Below are 20,325 nucleotides of genomic sequence, written 5' to 3'. Positions count from 1 at the left end.
ATTATACCCAGGAGATAGTAGCTCAATCTGTATTTATGTATGCAGTTATTTCATTAACTTGGTGTGTCGTAGAACGCGCCCATAGCAGCTTGTGGCCTCGGTGCTACCCCTAGAGGCTGACCGTTGGTGGGTGAAGATACTTTGTAGCATTCAAGTGTTCTCCAGTTGGTGAGATCTGTTCCCTTGATTGAGTCTGGTTTATACTGGTTTGAGGTAAATTTGTTTTGAGGCCTGTGTATTACTATCCGTAGTAGACGGTTGGAGTCTGAATTGGCAGAATGAAAAACTACCTAAAAGCTGGGCCCTGACATACTTCCAGAGACCGATGCAAACACTGAGCAACACTGGTATTTATGTCTGTTTTGGTATTTTTGGAGCACAAGCTTAGCTGATCAGCAATGGAGTGCTTTACAAGGTTCAAGCCCCAGTGGGGTTACGAGGGGGCGAGGCAGTAGAAGGAGGAGGTAGAGCTAGTGGGAGTGGTGAGAGGTCATCCAACACGAGGTAGTGCTCCTTGAAGAGGTGAGTTGCCAGTTTCTTCCTAAACTGGAGGGTTGCGATGTTATGGTGGCGTGGGGGATGTGTTTCCAGATCTTGGGTATGTAAACTGGGCAGGCTTGTTTTACCTGACGTGCAGCCAAGTCCAACCTGGTGATGTTGGAGGTCCTCATTTGGCGTTCACTTCCAGATATTGCTAGGTCGTTAGGTAGGAAGGGGGGGGTCTTGGAGTAGAGGGCCTTGTCAATGATGCAGCCAATCTTTATCAAGATCTGGACTTGCATAAAGGAGTCCGTATAGATCCTTTAATGTGAGAGTGATGTGGTCAGATTACTTCAGGCCCTTGATGAGCTGTGGTGCTGCTGTGTGAAGGATGCCTTTCATGGGCACAAGGGTGCTCTGCGGGATGCCTTGGAGCTGAGTTACCTCTGTCAAGGTGGCAGGGAACCAGGGTCATTCTGAAGTCTTATCCTGTCAGAAAAGGTTTCACACTTTTAAGGATCGAGAGTTTGAAGCAAGTTGTGTTGGTCTTCTTGGCAATGTGATTTGGAGTTACGTTCAAGTCAATGGTGAATCTGAGCGATTTGTCCTGTTTCTTCAGTTGGGGTGTGAAGCCTATTAGGTTTCCATTAGAGTCGCTGTATATTGTTGGTTGAAGAGATTTTGCTGTCCATTGATGAGGTTGAATGTAAATAATTGTAGGATTGTGCCATGGATGATGGTGTTGGAAGCTGCAGAGATGTCCTTGTGTCCACACGTAGCTTCCCACTTCTCTCATCACACTGTGCGCTGCTAATAATGTGATACAAAACTAGGACCCGCCCTTAATATGTTGATATAGCACTCCTGTTATAATGGACTTCATTGACATCACATTTGTGGTATACTATAGCGCTATTACCATATGAGCTGTTCTAATGCAGCTACGTCTGTCTGGGCGATGCGGTCACTGCAGTGGCTTTGCATTGGAAGCAGACTTCATTGCATTGTCATCAGTGTGAGCTGCCCCTTGCTGCAGCGCGGTCACACTGGGAGCTGCCCCTTGCTGCAGCGCGGTCACACTGGGAGCTGCCCCTTGCTGCAGCGCGGTCACACTGGGAGCTGCCCCTTGCTGCAGCGCGGTCACACTGGGAGCTGCCCCTTGCTGCAGCGCGGTCACACTGGGAGCTGCCCCTTGCTGCAGCGCGGTCACACTGGGAGCTGCCCCTTGCTGCAGCGCGGTCACGCTGGGAGCTGCCCCTTGCTGCAGCGCGGTCACGCTGGGAGCTGCCCCTTGCTGCAGCGCGGTCACGCTGGGAGCTGCCCCTTGCTGCAGCGCGGTCACGCTGGGAGCTGCCCCTTGCTGCAGCGCGGTCACGCTGGGAGCTGCCCCTTGCTGCAGCGCGGTCACGCTGGGAGCTGCCCCTTGCTGCAGCGCGGTCACGCTGGGAGCTGCCCCTTGCTGCAGCGCGGTCACGCTGGGAGCTGCCCCTAGCTGCAGCGCTGTCCCGCTTGGACCTGTCCCTAGCTGCAGCGCTGTCCCGCTTGGAGCTGCCCCTAACTGCAGCGCTGTCCCGCTTGGACCTGTCCCTAACTGCAGCGCTGTCCCGCTTGGACCTGTCCCTAACTGCAGCGCTGTCCCGCTTGGACCTGTCCCTAACTGCAGCGCTGTCCCGCTTGGACCTGTCCCTAACTGCAGCGCTGTCCCGCTTGGACCTGTCCCTAACTGCAGCGCTGTCCCGCTTGGACCTGTCCCTAACTGCAGCGCTGTCCCGCTTGGACCTGTCCCTAACTGCAGCGCTGTCCCGCTTGGACCTGTCCCTAACTGCAGCGCTGTCCCGCTTGGACCTGTCCTTAACTGCAGCGCTGTCCCGCTTGGACCTGTCCCTAACATCACACTGAGAGCTGGCCATTGCTTCAGTGCCGTCACATTACTGGGCGCTGCTCTTAAGTAGTGCCATAACAGACGTAAACCTTTATCTTAGGGCACTTTATAGCCTTTGTGGTTTTCTCTCCCAATAAAAATCTCATCAACTCTAGATCTCTTTGAAAGACCATTTCATTCCTTGCAAATTTCTCAGGTCACATAACTATCTAAAGACATATTTTCACCCTGGGAATATCTGTTTCGCAGGGCACAGCAACTCGAGATATACTTGTTGAGGCAACTATGCCTGCATGCCATTGCATGTCACTTCGTGTAATCATGGTTGTTGTTCCCTGCTCCCTTTCTCAATGCACTCTGAATAACTCCCCAGAGCTACTATTGTTAAAAAGTCAAAGATATGTTGCTCTTGGATTTGCTGCCACCTAGTGATCAGACCAGGAGGCGATTCTTTAAAGCCACATTTATCCTAATTATCTTTATTTGTCCATGAATGTATGTTTCAGATTGCAGTTTCCAAATCTTTAAGAGATACGACGAGTCGGCTTTCAGAGCTTGGCTGGCTGCATAATAAAATAAGAAAATACGCTGACCAGAGGAGCCTGGACCGGTCATTTGGGCTTGTTGGACAGGTAAAGTATTCAAATAAAGACATTTCCTCAACTTCCTGTTTGAGTTACTATTGCAGTTAGTTCTTGTAATGTGGATCACTTGTGGATATTCCACCTGTTTAATATCTGAGAAGTTTAAGTCCACAGCTGACTAAATCCAAAAGCCGACCTGGCAAGTTGTTAGGCAAGCCTTCATACTGCTCATAGCAAGCGCAGGGAGTGAGCTGACCACAAAGGTGGTGGTGTGCTGTGGATGGTACTCCCTCCAGACAATTTAAAAAAACAAGCATTTGCAATAGGTCTCGCTTTTGGGACCTTATAAGTATTTAGCTATGCCACACATTATTCTGGGCACAAAAACATTTATTTACTGTGCGCGAAGCAGTGAAAGGGTGCAGTTATCACTAGGTGTTCCTAGAGACACCTTTTGGCCACATAAGGTTCTGCACCCTGTGAGGGAGCAACAAAAGAAAGTAAAGAAAGAAAAAATACCATTGGATACGTTTCTGCCAACATGCCACGCTGCAACAAAAGAAACAAGCAGAGAGGCTGGTGGAAGGTAAAGAGATGCAGCACAAGAGTAAAAGTATGTTTTAATTTCTTTATTTAAAAATGGAGGTGGACGAGCGGGCCAAAGCTGCAACTAAATGATAAAGCGCAGGGCTCGCGAAACGGGTGCCGCACTGACAATAAGTGTTTTCAGTTCTTTATTTTAAAAAAAGGATTTGGGCGAGCCGTGTCGAACAAAAGAAAGGCGCAGCCACCATAATTCAAGGTAAATCGCAGTATGCCGCGCTGCACCAAAACAAATAAAATACATTATAAATACCATTAGGGTTGAGGAAGTGCGGTCGGGAAGTGGTAGCTTTGTGCCTGCAACACCAGCTAATTAAGAAAGTAGTGCTCTGAAATTATGATTGAAATGCACAGAGTAAGAGCCCATATAAAAAGGCCAGTCCTTATGGGAGGTTACAAGAGTGGAAAAGGAGAGACTACCAAGCAAACTAGCCAAAGAATAAAAAGCATTCACAAAAGACATTCACAAGAGCACAAGGGCTGCCTGGACGAGACCTAAACATGCACATAGAGTGCCTTTACCACACATTTTTTATTTTAGACCCTTGTTCAGTTATTGAACCTGCGTAGGTCATGGGTGGGTGGATGAACAAATTAGAAAATAGATGGCCAGGAATAAAGACTTAAGCTACATGGAACAAACTGCCCCAATGCACTGGCCAAAGATAGATATATTTATTTGCACAATTAATTAAAATCATTGCAATTCATACAAAAAAGAACATAAAAAGCAATTTCTGCCCTCTATTTAAAAGAAAAGGAAATTCATAGCTGACACAGCAGAGGTTCATGGGTGGTATCTGCAGGTAAGATTGAGTTAATCTTAATCATACATTTTACAAATCAGGCCAAAGGTGGGTGCGCTGGTTTTTATTTTAGCTTTCGTATTAAAACCTCACACTCCCCAAACACTATCACCACCAATCCTTGTGAAACATGCAGAGCCCGCTTGCATTTAACACAGTCCACTGAGTTAGTGCCATAGAGAATTAAACACAAACCATTAGGCTATGACCTATAATTGGAGCGTGAAAGAGCTAACCGTGTAGTGATGAATTGCATCAATCCAGGCTTCCACTTCACCACATTGTGTAATCCTAGGCAATTACATTTTTCACAGTGCCTACTTTTCCTTCATCACATGAGGGCACATTAACATACATCAGTTCGGGGTGTGTAACATCATGGGCCACGTATAGGCGGCCAAAGACAACTGACTTTCAGCATGGTTAACTAAAATCATCAGCAGGGCAGTGGTGGTGGGGGCATGATTGTTTCTAAGTTCATGATTCATATCTATCACTTCTAACAATTGCTACTCAATGCAACAATATGATTTAATATACTGAACACCTAATTTTCCCGCCTACCTGGGTGCAAATGTGCTTGGGGGCAGGAGGGAATGCGGCTTCCTCATTTTGGAGGCAGCCTAGTTGCCTATCTCACGCTGTGCATCCTTTGAAAGCCAACCATGTCAGGGAGGGAGGTATGACCTCCAGGCCATTGTTTCTGACACCTGGGAGAGTACCCAACTACTGGCAGGCGATCAGATTCCTGACTTGGCAGCAGCAAGCGCATGCTGGCAGCCAGAGCACAGGAAAGTCCGGGGCAACCATGTGGGCCACGTCCAAGCCACCGGTGTGCATGCCACATTGTCCTCAACATGAGATTCATGCCAGGGGCGATGAAGCATGTTCGTTTGATACCAAACACAACCTATTTAGGCGGTACCATAATGGAGATGCCAACCTCTGGTTTGCCTGGGTGCCAGCCTATGTTATCCCATGGACCGTCTATCACATATAGTGTCCTTTAATGGTAAAGGCCACTATAAGGACATATAAGCTTGCACTTAATGTCCACACTTTTCAAATAATGAACCCTGCCTCCAAGGCTTATGGGTGACTAGCATTTAAAAAAAATACTTAATTGACTTTCACCACACATGGTGAGGGCAAAGTTGAGTTCAAGCAGTTTACACTGCTCCTGCAATCTGCAATGGCAGGCTTGCTGTTGTAGTTTACTTGGGTCACTCAAGGTGGCACAAACTGTGCTTCAGACCCTGGTGACCCCTTTAGCTCCTATACCCTGGATACCACTGGCACCATATACTAGGGACATAGAAGGGGGTGAACATTATATTTCAGTTAGGGTTACCAATTAACACATCAGTTTTAGGGAAAGAGCACTGGCACTTGGTTAGCAGGCTTCTTTGCCTTGTCAGAGTCGAAAACCAGGATCAAGTAGTCCAAATGATGGCAAAAAGTGCGGGGCATCTGTAAAAAGGGCCTATTGTCTTACTATGATTTATGACAAGAGAAATGAAAAAAGTGAAACCATGTTGATTCAAAGAAACCAAGAGATCCTTTTGATGTTCAAGGGTACATTTGGCACTTTCTGTGCGGTTTTATATAATGCAAGCTTGTTGCGAGAGCATTAGAGTACTTTACATGAGCCCCAGAATTGGTTGCACATTTGTTTTTTTTTTAAATTATAAGGCACTAGGAAGTTAAGTGAACTGCTTAGAATCACAGGATTTGGAGCTCATGCCGGGACACAAATCTGATTCCCCGATTCCAGGGTTTGCAGCTCTAGTCCCAAAGCCAAAACATCTCCCCTAGTAAAGCATATCAAACCAGTTGTTAATTAAAATGGTTAATACAGCCTCTAGGACAGTGTCTCTTAACTTGTGGTCCATCCGCGAAGGGGTCTATGACTTTACTCTACATTTTTACACTGGAGACACAACTTTTAGGATGCCTCTTTTGCTCGCTACAATTCCCATGGGACCTAGGAATGAAGGCCTTGAATTCTGAGCAAGGTCTGATGGCGCCCACACTCCGTTTTCTGGTTCTTCCACAACCGCTGAATGGCTGTACTGTGTAACATTCTACCACATAAGCCCAGAGCGAGGAGACTGTCTGCACAAGACAAACAGGGCAATTTTTTATTTATGCTTTTATTGCTGACTGTGCAATAAATTGCTTGCAAGCTTTAAATCAGGCTTGCTATTGAGTGACGGTGAAAGCTCTAGCGATCTAACATGGCACATGTTTCCTCTTTACATCTAGATTGTGGATCTGTGCACAACAGGCATAGAACATAACCTAGCCTGAGTAAATGGAAGCATGTGATCTCAGCTTATGTAACTGATGTATTGGACAACAGGATGGTATGCCATTGCATGACCTATAAAACATTATTCCAAACTTGACAAAAGTCAAATACCTGTAGTCTCCACCCTCAAAAAATGGCATTTGCATTGGCAAACTATCAGTTGCTGCCTTTGGAAGGTGCCAGCTAACGTTTTGGCAGTGGGCCAGCGTTTGCTTCCGATGCTGAGCAGCATCAGCAAAAAGAAGAAGAAAAAAAGGTTGTTGCTGATATTGAATAGCATTGACCAAACACATGGGGAAAAGAAAGTTCAGCTCCTACCTCGGGATGTTTATGTGCGTATGCGTCATGATGCTCCATCAGGATTTAGTTGTATCTTTTACTGTATAGCCCGCCAAAGCATGCTGACTTACAGATACACATGCATAACAATGCATTGACCACGGCGCTACTGCGACAGTTATTTTTTTTTCTATTAATTTAACGTTCCAAGGTGTGGTGGGCACACACACACACACATTGCATTCACCTCTCGGGCCGGGGCTGAGCAGCTGGCACAGGTCCCACTCAGGGCCGGTTCTAGGATTTATGGGTCCCTGGACAGAAGGGGAATGTGAGAGGCTCCTCTAATTTGCATAGATGTGACACATTCAGGCGGTCTACATCTCAATAGATGCCCCCTGCAGCTCCTCCCTCTCGGCCACCTAGAAGCATCTCTTAACAGCTCTTAAAGGGCTGAAGGAGTGAGTATTGCTTATCTCCAGAGAGGGTTAAGACTGCCAGGGAGCTAAACAGCCGGGCAGTAGTCCTCCCATCATGCCTCTGCGTGGGTGGGGGGAGGAGGCCTAATTGCAGGTCAAAACTGAGGAATGTGCCTTCTTGCAACTGGGACTGCCACCCCCAACAGTCAGTAGCATTAGTTACCTGAATTCTAATTTGTTGCTGGCAGAGCTCTAAACAGCGAACTCCAGTGCCACTCGACATGTCGCCAGAACAGCAAACCTAAAGCACATACCTTTGGCTCCTCCAGGGTGGTGCCATACGTAAATCGTCAATTTCCAAAATTAGCATTTAACACCACTGCAGCATTGGGTCATTCATGTTCCTAAACAGGTACATTTGCTTATAGACCCCAGAGTTATGAACATTGATCTCATTATCTGAGTAGATAGGGAATGCAACAGTAGGTACACTACCTTTTTTTGGGAATTTTTTTTATATTTCGCAGTTGTATGTATGTATGTATATATATATATATATATATATATATATATATATATATATATATATATATATATATATATATATATATATATATATATATATATATATATTACATACTATCACAGCATAACCTATATGTTGGCTGACTTCGGAAGGAAAGTGATAGTAGTAAGATTCCTGCCAGGTTTTGCGAGCAACCTGGGAGCGAGCGAGCAGTCACAGCGAAGCAGGAGAAAGCGGCAGTGGCTGGAGAGTGGCAGCCGCGGGGAGGCACGATAACCGACAACTGCAAGCCGCGTATCGCCGCGAGTCACTGGAGAGCCGTCGGAGAAAAGCAGCCGTGTACCACCAGCCAGGCATCGCACCGCCTGTGGACCTGCACCGGCGTTGGGACGCCCTGTTCCGCCCTGCTCCTGCATTGGGAGCGGCTTGGCCCCTGACAGAGGCAGTATTCCAACCGCCGCCTTCACCTTCAAGGCGGGTGAGTGGGGCGGAGGCAGCAGGCAGCAGGCGCAACAGCATTGGCCGCAGCCTGCATTGCGGGGGTGCTCTGCCAGTTCTCCTGAGGCCTTGAGCGGCCAACCAAAGCGGTAGGAGCCGCAAACTTTTAAGTTAAAAGCGGCATAAAACCGCGAATAGGAAATCAAAGCGGCAGGACCCAGGAAAGACTGCCATAGACAATAACCAGTAAGACAGGATCCAGACAAGACAGAATCTCGACAGACTGCACCGAACTGAGTGAAAGGTGCCCCTAGAAGCCCCCTAGAAGCCCCCCTGTAGTCCCCCAGAAGCCCCCGGAAGCCCCAAGAACTCTGAAGGTCTTTTTACTCCAGTTCCAGTCCCAGTTCACACTTTTCTCGTGACCCAGCCTGCTAGTGAGCCAGCCCGCCGTCGACGACCCCAGCAGAGCGAGGTGTGCGGGAGGCGGTGGAGGTCTTGGAGGTGTTGTGGGTTGTGCTGTCCGGGACCGGAATACAGCGACAGGGGATTGGGGGCTGGCCGAGCTAATGAACTTGAGGGGCCCGCCGCCTGCCCCACGCCCGGCCATTTTCCATCCCACTAATCCAACTAACCTCTACAGAGTCCCAAGCGCCTTCAAGAAAACAGAATCAGGGCTCCGCACAGATGAGATCAGGAACAGTCCGCCAGGCGACGATAGAAAAACCACAAGGAAAAAAAGGAAACAAAAACAAAAAATCCAAACTTAAACCATTAAAAGATGAGGACTCTTGTAGGAAGGTGGCTACCTGACTATGGTTACCCCAGATTTTTTGCCTGTGTTTAGCTGTTTTTTTACTTAGTTGACCTGGTTCCCTGCTAATCAGGGCCCCAGGCCATCTGCTCTCTCTGTAAAATGGATTCCATGTACCCTAGGTACATACCACAATTGGAAATGGACTCCTTGTCAGCCCCTGTATAATGCACTATAGGTGCCCAGGGCATAGGGGCCACCAAGGCCTACCAGGGGCTGCAGCATATCTTTTGCCACCCCTGGCTGGTTCTTAAATTGACACAACTGGCTGATCACTCAGCTGGGGTAAGGTGGTGTAATCACCCCTTACTTAGATATAGTATACCTATATCTACACCTATATCTGGACACATATAAACCTGTGAGCCACTCCTATGGAAGGCCTCATCAATCCTGGAGGCAGAGTGCGTGGTTTAATGTGAGATGGAGCTCTAGCATGAGCTGAGCCTGTCTGCAGCTGTCGGGAACAACTCCCTAAGCTGTTTCAGGATAATGCCATACCATATACTCTTAAGTGCCTTATAATCCTCGCGGTTATATAGCAACTCTGGTTTGGCTTTATCAAAACATGTCGTGTAAGGTGTCATACGATTTGGAATACTATCCCCTCGCCAGTTCTGGCGACGGGGATAGCATTCCACCCCTCTAGAGGGGTAAGACATGTTACTTTACTTAAATGCGGTTAATTTCTAAAAGGACCTTAGATCCACAAAATGGATGCCTCTGCCACAGACAAGAGTCTGACCCCCTGAAGCTGACCGAAACTCAGCCAAATGGGGCCTGGACAAAGGGTTTCCTGTCGCAGGGGGGTGTTACCACCCTCCAGACAGGAGATAGTGGATTGTAGCAGGGAGGTTTGAAAGAAACCAGACACTGCCTGGGGCGCACAAGGCTGCCCCTTGCATAATCCGGCCAAACCGGTTCTGGGGCACTCCAGCCCTCGTGCCAGGGCGGCCTGGATCAAAGGAAGGGGGTGTATCCACCCACTTCCTGGGTCCCACCCATAGGAGGGGACCTAGCAGGTAATCCAGCCCCCAAAATTAGTATAAGACTGGGAGCAGTGCCAATGCACTTCAGATTATCCTGAAGAAACATAAGAAACGAAATTCTGGACCCTTCGACATCCTACTCGACGTAGAAGCCCGAAGAATCTCCCTTGTGGTCAAGGAGTGACCACCCTGCGCAAACAGGCACCATCCAGCCATCGACGTCTGCTTTGTCGCAGTTCCCGCCGGAACTCGAGCGACAGAGATCGACGAGATCAAGCTTGCCTGCCTTCCAACAGCCCGATCCACAGTCCCTGCAGAGCTGAGACCCGTGGAGGCGACCGGAAGCGTGGGGCACGCCATCTTGAATTGACCACGAGACGCTGACCGTGCAGCCCACGAGTGACCCTCGAAGCTGTACACCGGGGTTTGAGAAGCCCCAACCCTGAGCCACTCTTGCACCGAAGTTCAGCCCTCCACACTCGACGAGTGCTGCGTGGGGCCCTTCTGCTCCATTTGGCTCAACGCGTTGGCCCGGTCACTTGCCAGCCGGCTAGTGGCCCCTGTGCCGACGAACTTTGAAATTCGACCTGTGAATCTGGTTGCTCCAGATCTGCACCAGCTCCCCTGAAAAGGAGCCCCCACTCTGACCCTCCTGGTCCGAGTGAGAAGCAATCTCCCGGTTCCGCGTGGATTGCTCTTGCCAAGTGTTGTTTGCTCCAAACTTGAAGCCGACTGCGCCGACGGTGAGAGCCCTCGTGGGACAGATCGTGACCCGCTCCTGGACGTCGCAGATGCCCCAGAGCCCACGTGACAGCGGAGAGAAGCTCCTCGACGACCACCTGATTGCGCCCGACATTGCCTGGTTCCGTCCTGGTTCCACCCTGGTCACTGCTGAGTGACCCAGACTCTGTCCCCTCTGCTTTCAGGTACTTTTCGACTCGAGTCCACCCTTGGACTCCACCGGACACTTCTCTTTCACCCCGCCTGCAGCCCTTTCAGCTTCAAGCACCAAGAGCCTGCGTGACGAAACCCGACTCAACTTCGACCCTGTGCACCCGCTTCCTGTGGGTGAGGTAACTTTGCTCCGCCGGTGTTCCCACACTGGTGCACACCTCTAGGGTCTGTGTCTTAAGTTTTGTTCCTCTAGGTTCAGCGGAAGTGTCCTTAAACTTTAACTTTACAACTTTTACGCACCATTGATTAACATTGGTGCATGCGTGCGCTTTCCGCACTGCTCCCGAATCCCGTGGGCCTCTCCCGACTTCAGCATTGCTTGTCCCGACTGCTCCCAGCGATTCCCTAGGCCCTAGGCCTAGCCACTGTTCGATTGGTATCTCTTATACCACTTGTTTAGTATATGGTTTGAGTGGCCACCCGCCCTCATCCATAATTGTGCAACTTTGTATGTTTAAACTGTGCTTTTGATTTAACGCTTGTGCCCCTTTATTCATAAAGAATACTGGGGATTGTTTTTAGTAATAAATACATATATTTTTATAATATATACTTGTGTGGTGTCCTTTCATTTGATATTACAGGATTGTATGTGGTAAAACAGCTCGCTTAACACGACCTCTTAAGTTAAGCCTTTAGGCTGCTTAGTCCATGCTACCCCTAGGCAATGTTCCCTCTAATTTTTTTCCTCTGTGTGCGGCAGTGTAAGGTCTATGTGCGCTGCTTCCAAGGCTGTGTGCTCCAGTAACCAGGTGTGCGTGTGGGTGCAGTGCTAAATATCACTCCAAACTTTTGCTTAAAAAAGTGAAAAGAGTGCATTTCCTCACATACAGATCCACGTGAACGGTGTTAAGGCAGGTTTGAAACTGTCCCACATAGCAAGTTGAAACCTTAGCAGCTATGTTGCTGCATTTCTTTTCTTAATAGAGCTGGGCTGCGGGGTGATTGTGTGCATTTGTTCAAGTTTTCATGTTGATTTCAGCTCATGGTGGTCACTGCAATTAACATGAAAACTTTAACAAATGCTCTCTTTGAGCAGGAAAAATAAAATTTCGCAGTTTCAGGTCTGGATTACGGTAGGGCCCATCAGGCTTTTGACTAACACATTTTTAATGCTAGTGTCCGCATCACCGCATTAAAATGCATTAGTCACGTATTCTAGCACCCCTCTAACAATACTGCAGTTGAGGCACACTGCCAATGAGGCAGCACCAGCATGCTAAAATTGTCTAACATATGAGAGCATGCAACTGTGACTTCAAATTTAAAATGCTATGCGTCAGAGATATAATATTCATGAACAGCGCTGAGTAGGCAGGCCAGAATTTAACACATCAATTAGCCGTGCCCCAACCAGCCTTCCTGTGAGTCTACTTCTTTAATTTGATAGCTTCCATTCCCCTGCTTTTTTATTTTAAACATGTGTCCCAGGATTGCAGAAATAGGCACAGCCCACAGATAAGGCTCGGCGTTCGTGGCAGTTCGGGGCAGGGCGGGTAGAGAAGGAAAAGGACTCGCCCAGAGAAGACAAGGACAGTGTCCACTTCTGCTCTGCCGCTGGCAAAAGCACTCATTGATCTCTAAATAATTAATGTAAAAGTGAAAAGGTAACCACGTTGTTCCTGCTTACATTTCACATGCTTTACTTAAACTTGCATTCCCTATGAGTGTTTGGTTTCTCCATGATTTTGTTTATTTTTTTTTTAGGCAGCATAATACTCTCGTCTAATGCGTAATATGAATTGTGTCGCATCCAGGAGTTTATAGCGGGTTACAATTGGGTTGTAGCTGAAGGCAGTGCAAGTTTCTATCAACGGGGCAGTATGGTGTTCAGTGGAGGAGGGGATGTGGCACTATGGTCAGAGCTGGCGAGTTTGGAATTGGGGAACCAGGTTCAGCCTTCATGAGCAGTCCACCAGACCACTCTCCTGACGGAGCACATTCCCTTGCTATACTTTAGACGCCCTGGTGTCTTTGCACCATCATGCGTTCCCTAACAGTGGCAACTTTGGGTTAACTGTAAAGGCCTGTCAACCACAATCCATATCGAAGTTCACCTCCAGTCTTGCAGGCAGGCCTATGAAGCAGCACACCCTAGCGCGACAGTCACTGAGGTTACAGGACCCTTGAGAAAGGTGGCTCTAGAGCAGTGCGATCGCACCGGATGCTGACTATTATTAAACAAAACTCCCACCTATGCTGGTTCTTTTTTTATCGACTCAGAGTTTGTGCTTCTCCACACCAACCCTCCTAAACTATATGGCCTACCAGTATGGATGACATATCTGACTCCTACACTTTTCGTCCTTTGGCTTATGTAGCATTTCCTATATGCTGATTTACACACGTATGTTTGATTGTGTAATGTGTGTGTGATGCAAAGTACCTCTGACATCCTTTAATGGTATGAGTGGCGCTATACAACTAATTCAATGTATCTGAGAGAGAGTGGTTAAAGGGACTTGGTCGCTGTTGAAGGGTGCTCCTGAGAGAATCCATGGTGGAGGTGGGCATGGGGGGGGCACCAACTAACATTGTCGAACTGGGAGCCATCAGCGTTAAGGCCGGCCCTGGTCTTGCTGTATTGTTTTATTAGTAAAGCGAGGCGGCGGGGGAGATTGTGCACTTTTATTTAAGTATTCATGTTAATCGCAGCTCGTGAAGTGGCTGCAATTACCATGAATACTTAAATAAAAGCACAAACTCTTCCCCGCAGCCTTGCTTTACTAACAAAACAATACAGCACGTTTAAAAACACCATGTATTTGTAGATTAATCTGCCTTGTTTGCAGATTTGCTGTATTGTTTTGGTAGTAAAGCAAGGCTTCGGGGGAGATTGTGTGCTTTTATTTAAGTATCCATATTAATTGCAGCCCCTTCACGAGCGGCGATTAACATGGATAACACATGGGTGTATAAAAGAAAATAGGACATAGGGGGTTGAGGTTAGAGGAAGCTTCACAAATCATTGCTCTGCCAAAGAGTGCTTCCCTTTTTAGGCATACATGGTGCAGTGTGCACAGATGTAAACATGGTGCATTGATCCGTTTTATTCAATTGAGGTTGGCAGCCTATTGGAGTCCTATTCCTTGCAATTTGCATGAAGTGCCACCCCTTGCCTCCCAATCCTTTCACAAACCCCTTGCTACACCCACGCCCTGATATGAGCTGCCACAGCTGGCTAACAAATGAAGCCCTTGCCAGCAGGTAGACTGGACTTTAGCTACCCCTAAGTCTGTGAAAAGGTTCCCTCAGACTACCAATCTTTATTTTCTTTGGGCCAGACGCACCAGTAAGAAATGCTAGTACACTTCAGAGGCAGCTCCTGCTTTTCATATACAAGAGGCCTGCCTAATCCTTTTGGGGACCCGCGACTCTCAATCATGCCAGGCGTCAACCTCGCAGAGGGCGGGGTCTGAGTTGGTTTGTGGAGGCCGGTCAGCACCAGTCTGGCTCTCGACACAGGTAGTGCCCAGTGGTGGCTGGTGACATTTCAAAGTGGTGGGGCGTAACAGTTCGGGATGAGTGCCCTGTAGCGAGTGAACATAGCGAGTCCAACCATCAAAGGGCGCTTGCGTGGATTCTCCCCCAAGAAAAAATGTAAAATGCAGTGGGCAAATGGTGCATTTTCAAGCAAATTTAAGAAAGCAAGAGGGGTAATAAAGCAATTGCGAAAGTGTAGTTATGAGAGCAATTAAGAGATTTAATATGCTAATGACATAGGTAGCTGCTTATTCAGTATAACTAACGTACTTCAAAACAGACTTTGAGATAACAGTGCTGAGTACCTCACAGATGTCTATATTTATTCATAGCCTGGATATGTTTTTTTTTCAATGACAAATGGAAGGAGCCTCATGCGAGAGGACGTTGTTATCATTTTTTGAGAAACACATTTTACGTTTTGTAAAGCAAGAACATACACATTGTATAATGAACATTGTTTTAACGTGAGCCTCTCATGCTACTATTGGATTGATCCATGCGCTATTCAAACGTAAAAATAATTAAATCAAACATACATCTCTCAAACAATTTACTTTTAATTCCTATAAAATTGGGCTACAGGCAGGTTAATATATTTTGCACAATACCCAGTGCTTACTGTTAGACACATTTTCACTGTGTGTTGCATATCTGCCCAAGCACACACTTTTGATTAGTTCATTAAAGAGCTCATATGTACACATTCAATTAACTAGAACAATCTTAAACCGAAGTCCATGAAAAACATTTAATGATGTCCACTTTTATCTCACCCACAAGCACATAAAAACAGTTGGTCGTGGGTCCGTGAATATGTGCACTGTTCTATTTTCAAGTGGCTTGCCTCTCTTCTGCTGTCAAGCCGGCATACCTGAAGCTTAGTCACGTGCATTGCACTGGCGTCAGGCAGGAGGGCCGTGCGGGATGCTGGGCCGAAGACTAATCTGCCCAGTTCACAACCATTTGTTAGCAGGTACCCAATACTTGAGAATTGGTCTAAACTGCCCGAAAGAGTTAGTGTTCTGACTAGCTGTTCAATCGATGCAGCGATAATCAGAAAGCCTTTTGCTATGTGTTATATACCACGTTAAAAAGCACAAGTTCTGTGGCTGTGACAGGAAGCACCAGACATTGTAAACTCTGAAGATCTGCTGCCTCAGGAGTTAGCCGAAACATTGTCAAACTCGGGCCCAATGAAATTGAAAGTCCATGTGACTGAAACAATGAACGACTACTGCACGTAGGCCCTTTTTGTCCAGTAGCAGCAACCAAACAGCAGTCACGGCTCGCGGGGGGGTTGGGGAGAGGGATGTCGCACGGGAGGGGGGTAAATTAAATATAAAACAAAAGCAAGCAAAACTTACCCCACCACGCCACAGTCATATGCAGGAACATTCACCTACTACTGCAATCTGATTGGCGGCGAACATCAGTGTCTGTGTAGCCATAAAAGTAAAGGAATCCTCATCGTGCTTCTTTCAGTTAGACTCCCGAGTGCGGTATGGAGTTCCCTACTAATGACGGCCCTTAGACTTAGAGTAGACTGAGTGCTTGGCAGCAATTTCTAGCCCTTAATTTAATTAATACAATACAAAAATAAACTTACCGGGCATCTCCATTCTCCTCCGATCCTGTGCGTCTCCTCTGCTCTGCTCTGCAACGTGGTGGAACTAACTTCTCCCCGCTCTTTCCTTTTGCAAATTCTAAACTGCTAAATCAGGAGACTGGATGCGACGGGAGGCGGCTGACCCTTGTTTACTTCTTTGCACCCTGGCACCCTGGCATTTGCTGCGCAGTGGACCATTGGGACTAACCAATCCTGGCGCTGCATGCAACGCCAGGATTGGCTAGGGGGGCATAGATACCATTCGCCCCTATCAACCCTGGGGACTGCGGCCCTGGGGGTGCTGTATGAAACAGCACCCCCCTTGGGTCCCTCGCTAAGGGGGAAGAGTAAGCGCATGCACGGGCTGAATAATGCCCATAAATACACATGTGCAGTTTGTGCACTACTGGCTGCTGCAGCGGAGTGATTAAACTGTCACTCAAGCTGCAGCAGCTCAGCCCAGCCCCACCCCCTGGCGCCGCGCACTCCGATATTCGGGCGTGAGGTGAGAACAGGAGAACAGCAATGTCCCTACGTCCCAATGGACGCACCGCGCCTGGAAGTGCCCAATGTAACCCCTGAGGTACCTTTATTTTAATATCCTAATGACTTGATGTGCTTCCACGCGCAGCCCGTGCGGTTATACATTCCTCTTTAATTATGGCCATGTTTCACAGCTGACCATTATATAGGCACACATTGCGCACCTGCTTGTTTGCAAAGAATGCAGTTGATTATGAGTGCAGCAAATTGCAGTTTCTTGTGTCCATTTTGCACTTCTGCCATTTTGCACTTCTGTGTTTTGCTGTTGTGTGTTATGTTAATGTGACGCTTTGGAGAAGGCACAGGCAGGCACTGCCTGATAGGAGTCTGGGGAAAAGGTCTACAGGCCTCATTCAAGGCCTCTCAGCTGGAAAAGCGTTGTATTTTAGGCAAAACATGGGTTTTCTAACACCCTGGACATATTTATTTGACAAAGAGAAACGTACAAACTATAGCCTTTCACAGTATCGGTCAACTGACATGACCCACGCAGGTTCGAAACACTGCATTTATTTCATGAGGATTAGCTGTAACTGTTTTTTAATAGTTTAGTGCCCTTACATTTCTGTTGCTTTACAACAGTTTAAAGATATTAGAGTTTCTCATTCCTCCAACAAGTTTCTGATTTTTAAATGTTTCCTTCATCTTCATTCTTCGATATTGTTCGTATAAAAATGCCACTCATATTTGTTGAAATGTCACTCATAATTACCTCGAAATTATGAAAATGTCACACATGGCAATCTGAAACCTTGCCAGCTATGCATTGGAACTAGCCGTCCCTAAATTACAAACTTATTTTGCGAACAGTGAAACATTGCAGCGAGCAGCTTTTAAATCCAAAGTTTACTTTTAGCATGTTCCTGCATTTACTAATGTACCTTAATGGCCAAACCCGAATTGCTCACAATAAACATCTACTCCTCGCAGCCGCGCAGTTAACCTCTTGCATGCCACACAGGTTTATGCAACTACCTGAAATTGATCCGCTAAGTACCGGGCGGCCTCAAACCTGTGGACGTTTAGAACACTGAGCTAACTTGCACACTCACAGGAACATAATTACACGCAAATACGAGGGACACCGATGGAAAAGAAATACAATGTATTCCCCAAACGAGGTAGGGTAGTGGCAAGGTAGCTCCGTATTTTGATGTTTCTCTGACCTTCATCAAGAGCCAGGGCAGCACTCCTCAGCCCAACACCTCTTATCCCTTGCCTCAGACACGTGGTCTGTGTGTCCTCGCAAAAAAACCCTTCCTGGCTTCTTTACCCGGCCATTGTGCTGGACTTTTACAGTAACCTACAGAGCAACTACGACCCCTAAATGCCTCTTTCTCCTGTCTGCTGAAAGAGGTGGAAAGGGGAGGGGTCTTCCCTTACCGGGAACTTTCACCTAATTAGGAGGGCACTCAAATCCGGCAAAGCGAGGCTGCGGGGGGTATTGAGTGCTTTCATTTAAGTATCCATGTTAATCGCCGCTCGGGAAGAGGCTGCAATTAACATGGAAACTTAAAGAAAAGCACTCAATCTCCCCCGCAGCCTCACGTTACTAATGAAGCATTACAGCAAACAAATGGGCAATAGAAAAAGCACACACTCCTTTCGCGGCAATCTGGAAATGCCCGTTTTTCGCGCCGCGCGCCTTTTAAAAGCGGCGGTGGCGCGATTACTCTCTGCGGATGTGCCCTCTGTGCGCGCTCCACACATGGGACTGCGCGCTTGGGGGTAGCAAAGTGCGCGCGCGCCCACGCGCGCGGCCTCTTGGGAACAGTGCCCCTAGGATAGCTTGTCTAACAAGGTTGACTTACAACCTGACACCATAAGGGATTGTTTGGTCTGATAATGGGTGGTTCCAGAATTGGAAACATCACCTATCAGGCCAACTTCTCACAACTCTCAAACCAATAATCTTGAAAACGAAGCGGGCCAAAGGGAGAGGCTGATCTCAGCACCCAGCCCAACATCGAAGATAAAGCCAACCCCAGCCCAACATCGAAGATAAAGCCAACCCCAAACAACCAATCAGGGATTCGAAAATTCCTTTTTCTAAAAGATCCAATGGCTGCAATTTATGCCCCCTCAAAGGAAACCTCCATGTTACCAAGCCCAATGCAGCCTGACCAATATCAAGCCACTCTCCCTGGCATCCCAGGAACGTTGGCTATCGTCCCACAGCACGAACCATCATCGGAGAACAGGTTGGTCCATACAGATGTCAGGAAACCAGCGACAGTAACAGCTCAGGTGCATCAGTCTGCTCCAGACACATCAGGCCAAACCCCTAAAATAATAATCGAAGCGACTGCTTAAGGTCTCAAAGCATCTAGTATAAAAACAATTACATCAGGAGTCCCTGTGGAACCATTGGAGCTAGAGACCCCTATGGGGGAAAGCAGAGTTCACGAAAAACTCAACTGAAGCTTAGATGGAACAATAGCTGCATTGAAGGGTCTAACATCTGCCGCAAATCTCAAGGCCGGCAAACCTCCCCCCCCGCTCCCAAGGAAGATAGCCGAACAAATACAAGATGGTCTAAGGAGGAAAAAATCAACCTAATTAAATCCGCAGCAAACGCCGCGTTAAAGGAAGTACTGTGTACCAAATCGTTCTCAAATATAAGCGACGCCAATCTGATTGCAATCCTGGAATCACTCGCAGAGAATGGTCAGGAAAATGAACGCCTAATCCCCAGCCCAATGAAAAGATCCCCACAAAGGAGAGCTAAAGTGGTTTATCTACTCCCCTAAACCCTCAGGGAGAACAAGGCATTCAGTACACAGAGCTAGCGGAGGCTGGTCATAGCCCCATAATAACCAAGCAACCAATTCTTTCGTCACCAATAACCATCTCCTCCGAAAGCGGGTCAAGCTCTGGGTTGGGGGCTCCGGCGCAGCTCATCGAAGACAACCCCAACATGCAATTGGCTCAAACACTGATCCATACCCTTGAACAATCAGATAAAATGAACGTACAAATCGACCTTATTAACCTTATCGTCAGTCACATTTCTGGCGTAAACACAAAATTAGACCTAATAACATCATTACTGACCAAAAGAGAAACCCTGGATCAGCAAAGAGACAAAAACAATCAATTATCCTCCTGCTGCTGCAGCCCAATAACTGAAAAACTGGCAACCCTTCCGGAACTTTTAAAAGACGTTCTAGGGGCAGCAAAACAATCTTTTAACAACAAGTGGCATGAAAGACCCCAAATATCTATCGATCAAAAGGCAAGTGCAAATCGCATCAAAGGTAATTCCGAGGGACCAAACGACCCCAACGTAGTATTAGCGAACTTAAAATTCGAGGCACAACTAAATCAAAGTGACCCTCAACCAGCGGCCCTTCAACCAACAGCAACGGTGGGAGTTAAACCCACAAAAAGGGAAAGAAAGCGTGCGAGGAAGGCCCGGCTCAAATACAATAAACAATCCAGCCCTGCCCCGGTCAAATTATTTTCACTTTTTGCAATAAAAACACCCATGGAAAAGAAAAAAAACACTCCCCTCCCTGACTGAGGCGGCAAACCTAGAATGCGACCAAGCCCAATCTATTCAGCCCTCCATCTCTAAGTGACAGGGCCCCAGCCATACCGTCAAACTT

At 47.4% G+C, this 20,325-nt stretch overlaps 1 protein-coding gene across 2 annotated transcripts in view; it reads left to right on the top strand.

The window, feature by feature from the left end:
• Positions 1-20,325, top strand: part of TUBGCP3 (tubulin gamma complex component 3) — a 392,150-nt gene that overhangs the window by 154,673 nt on the left and 217,152 nt on the right. For both annotated transcript variants that reach the window (XM_078657652.1, XM_078657653.1), the window contains exon 8: positions 2,869-2,994. In XM_078657652.1, the coding sequence (XP_078513778.1) occupies positions 2,869-2,994 (126 nt within the window). The remainder of the gene's footprint in view (positions 1-2,868; positions 2,995-20,325) is intronic.

This window comes from Lissotriton helveticus, chromosome 8 (genome assembly GCF_964261635.1).
Source record: "Lissotriton helveticus chromosome 8, aLisHel1.1, whole genome shotgun sequence".
NCBI classification, from domain to species: domain Eukaryota; kingdom Metazoa; phylum Chordata; class Amphibia; order Caudata; family Salamandridae; genus Lissotriton; species Lissotriton helveticus.
This window is presented reverse-complemented; position numbering and strand designations above follow the sequence as displayed.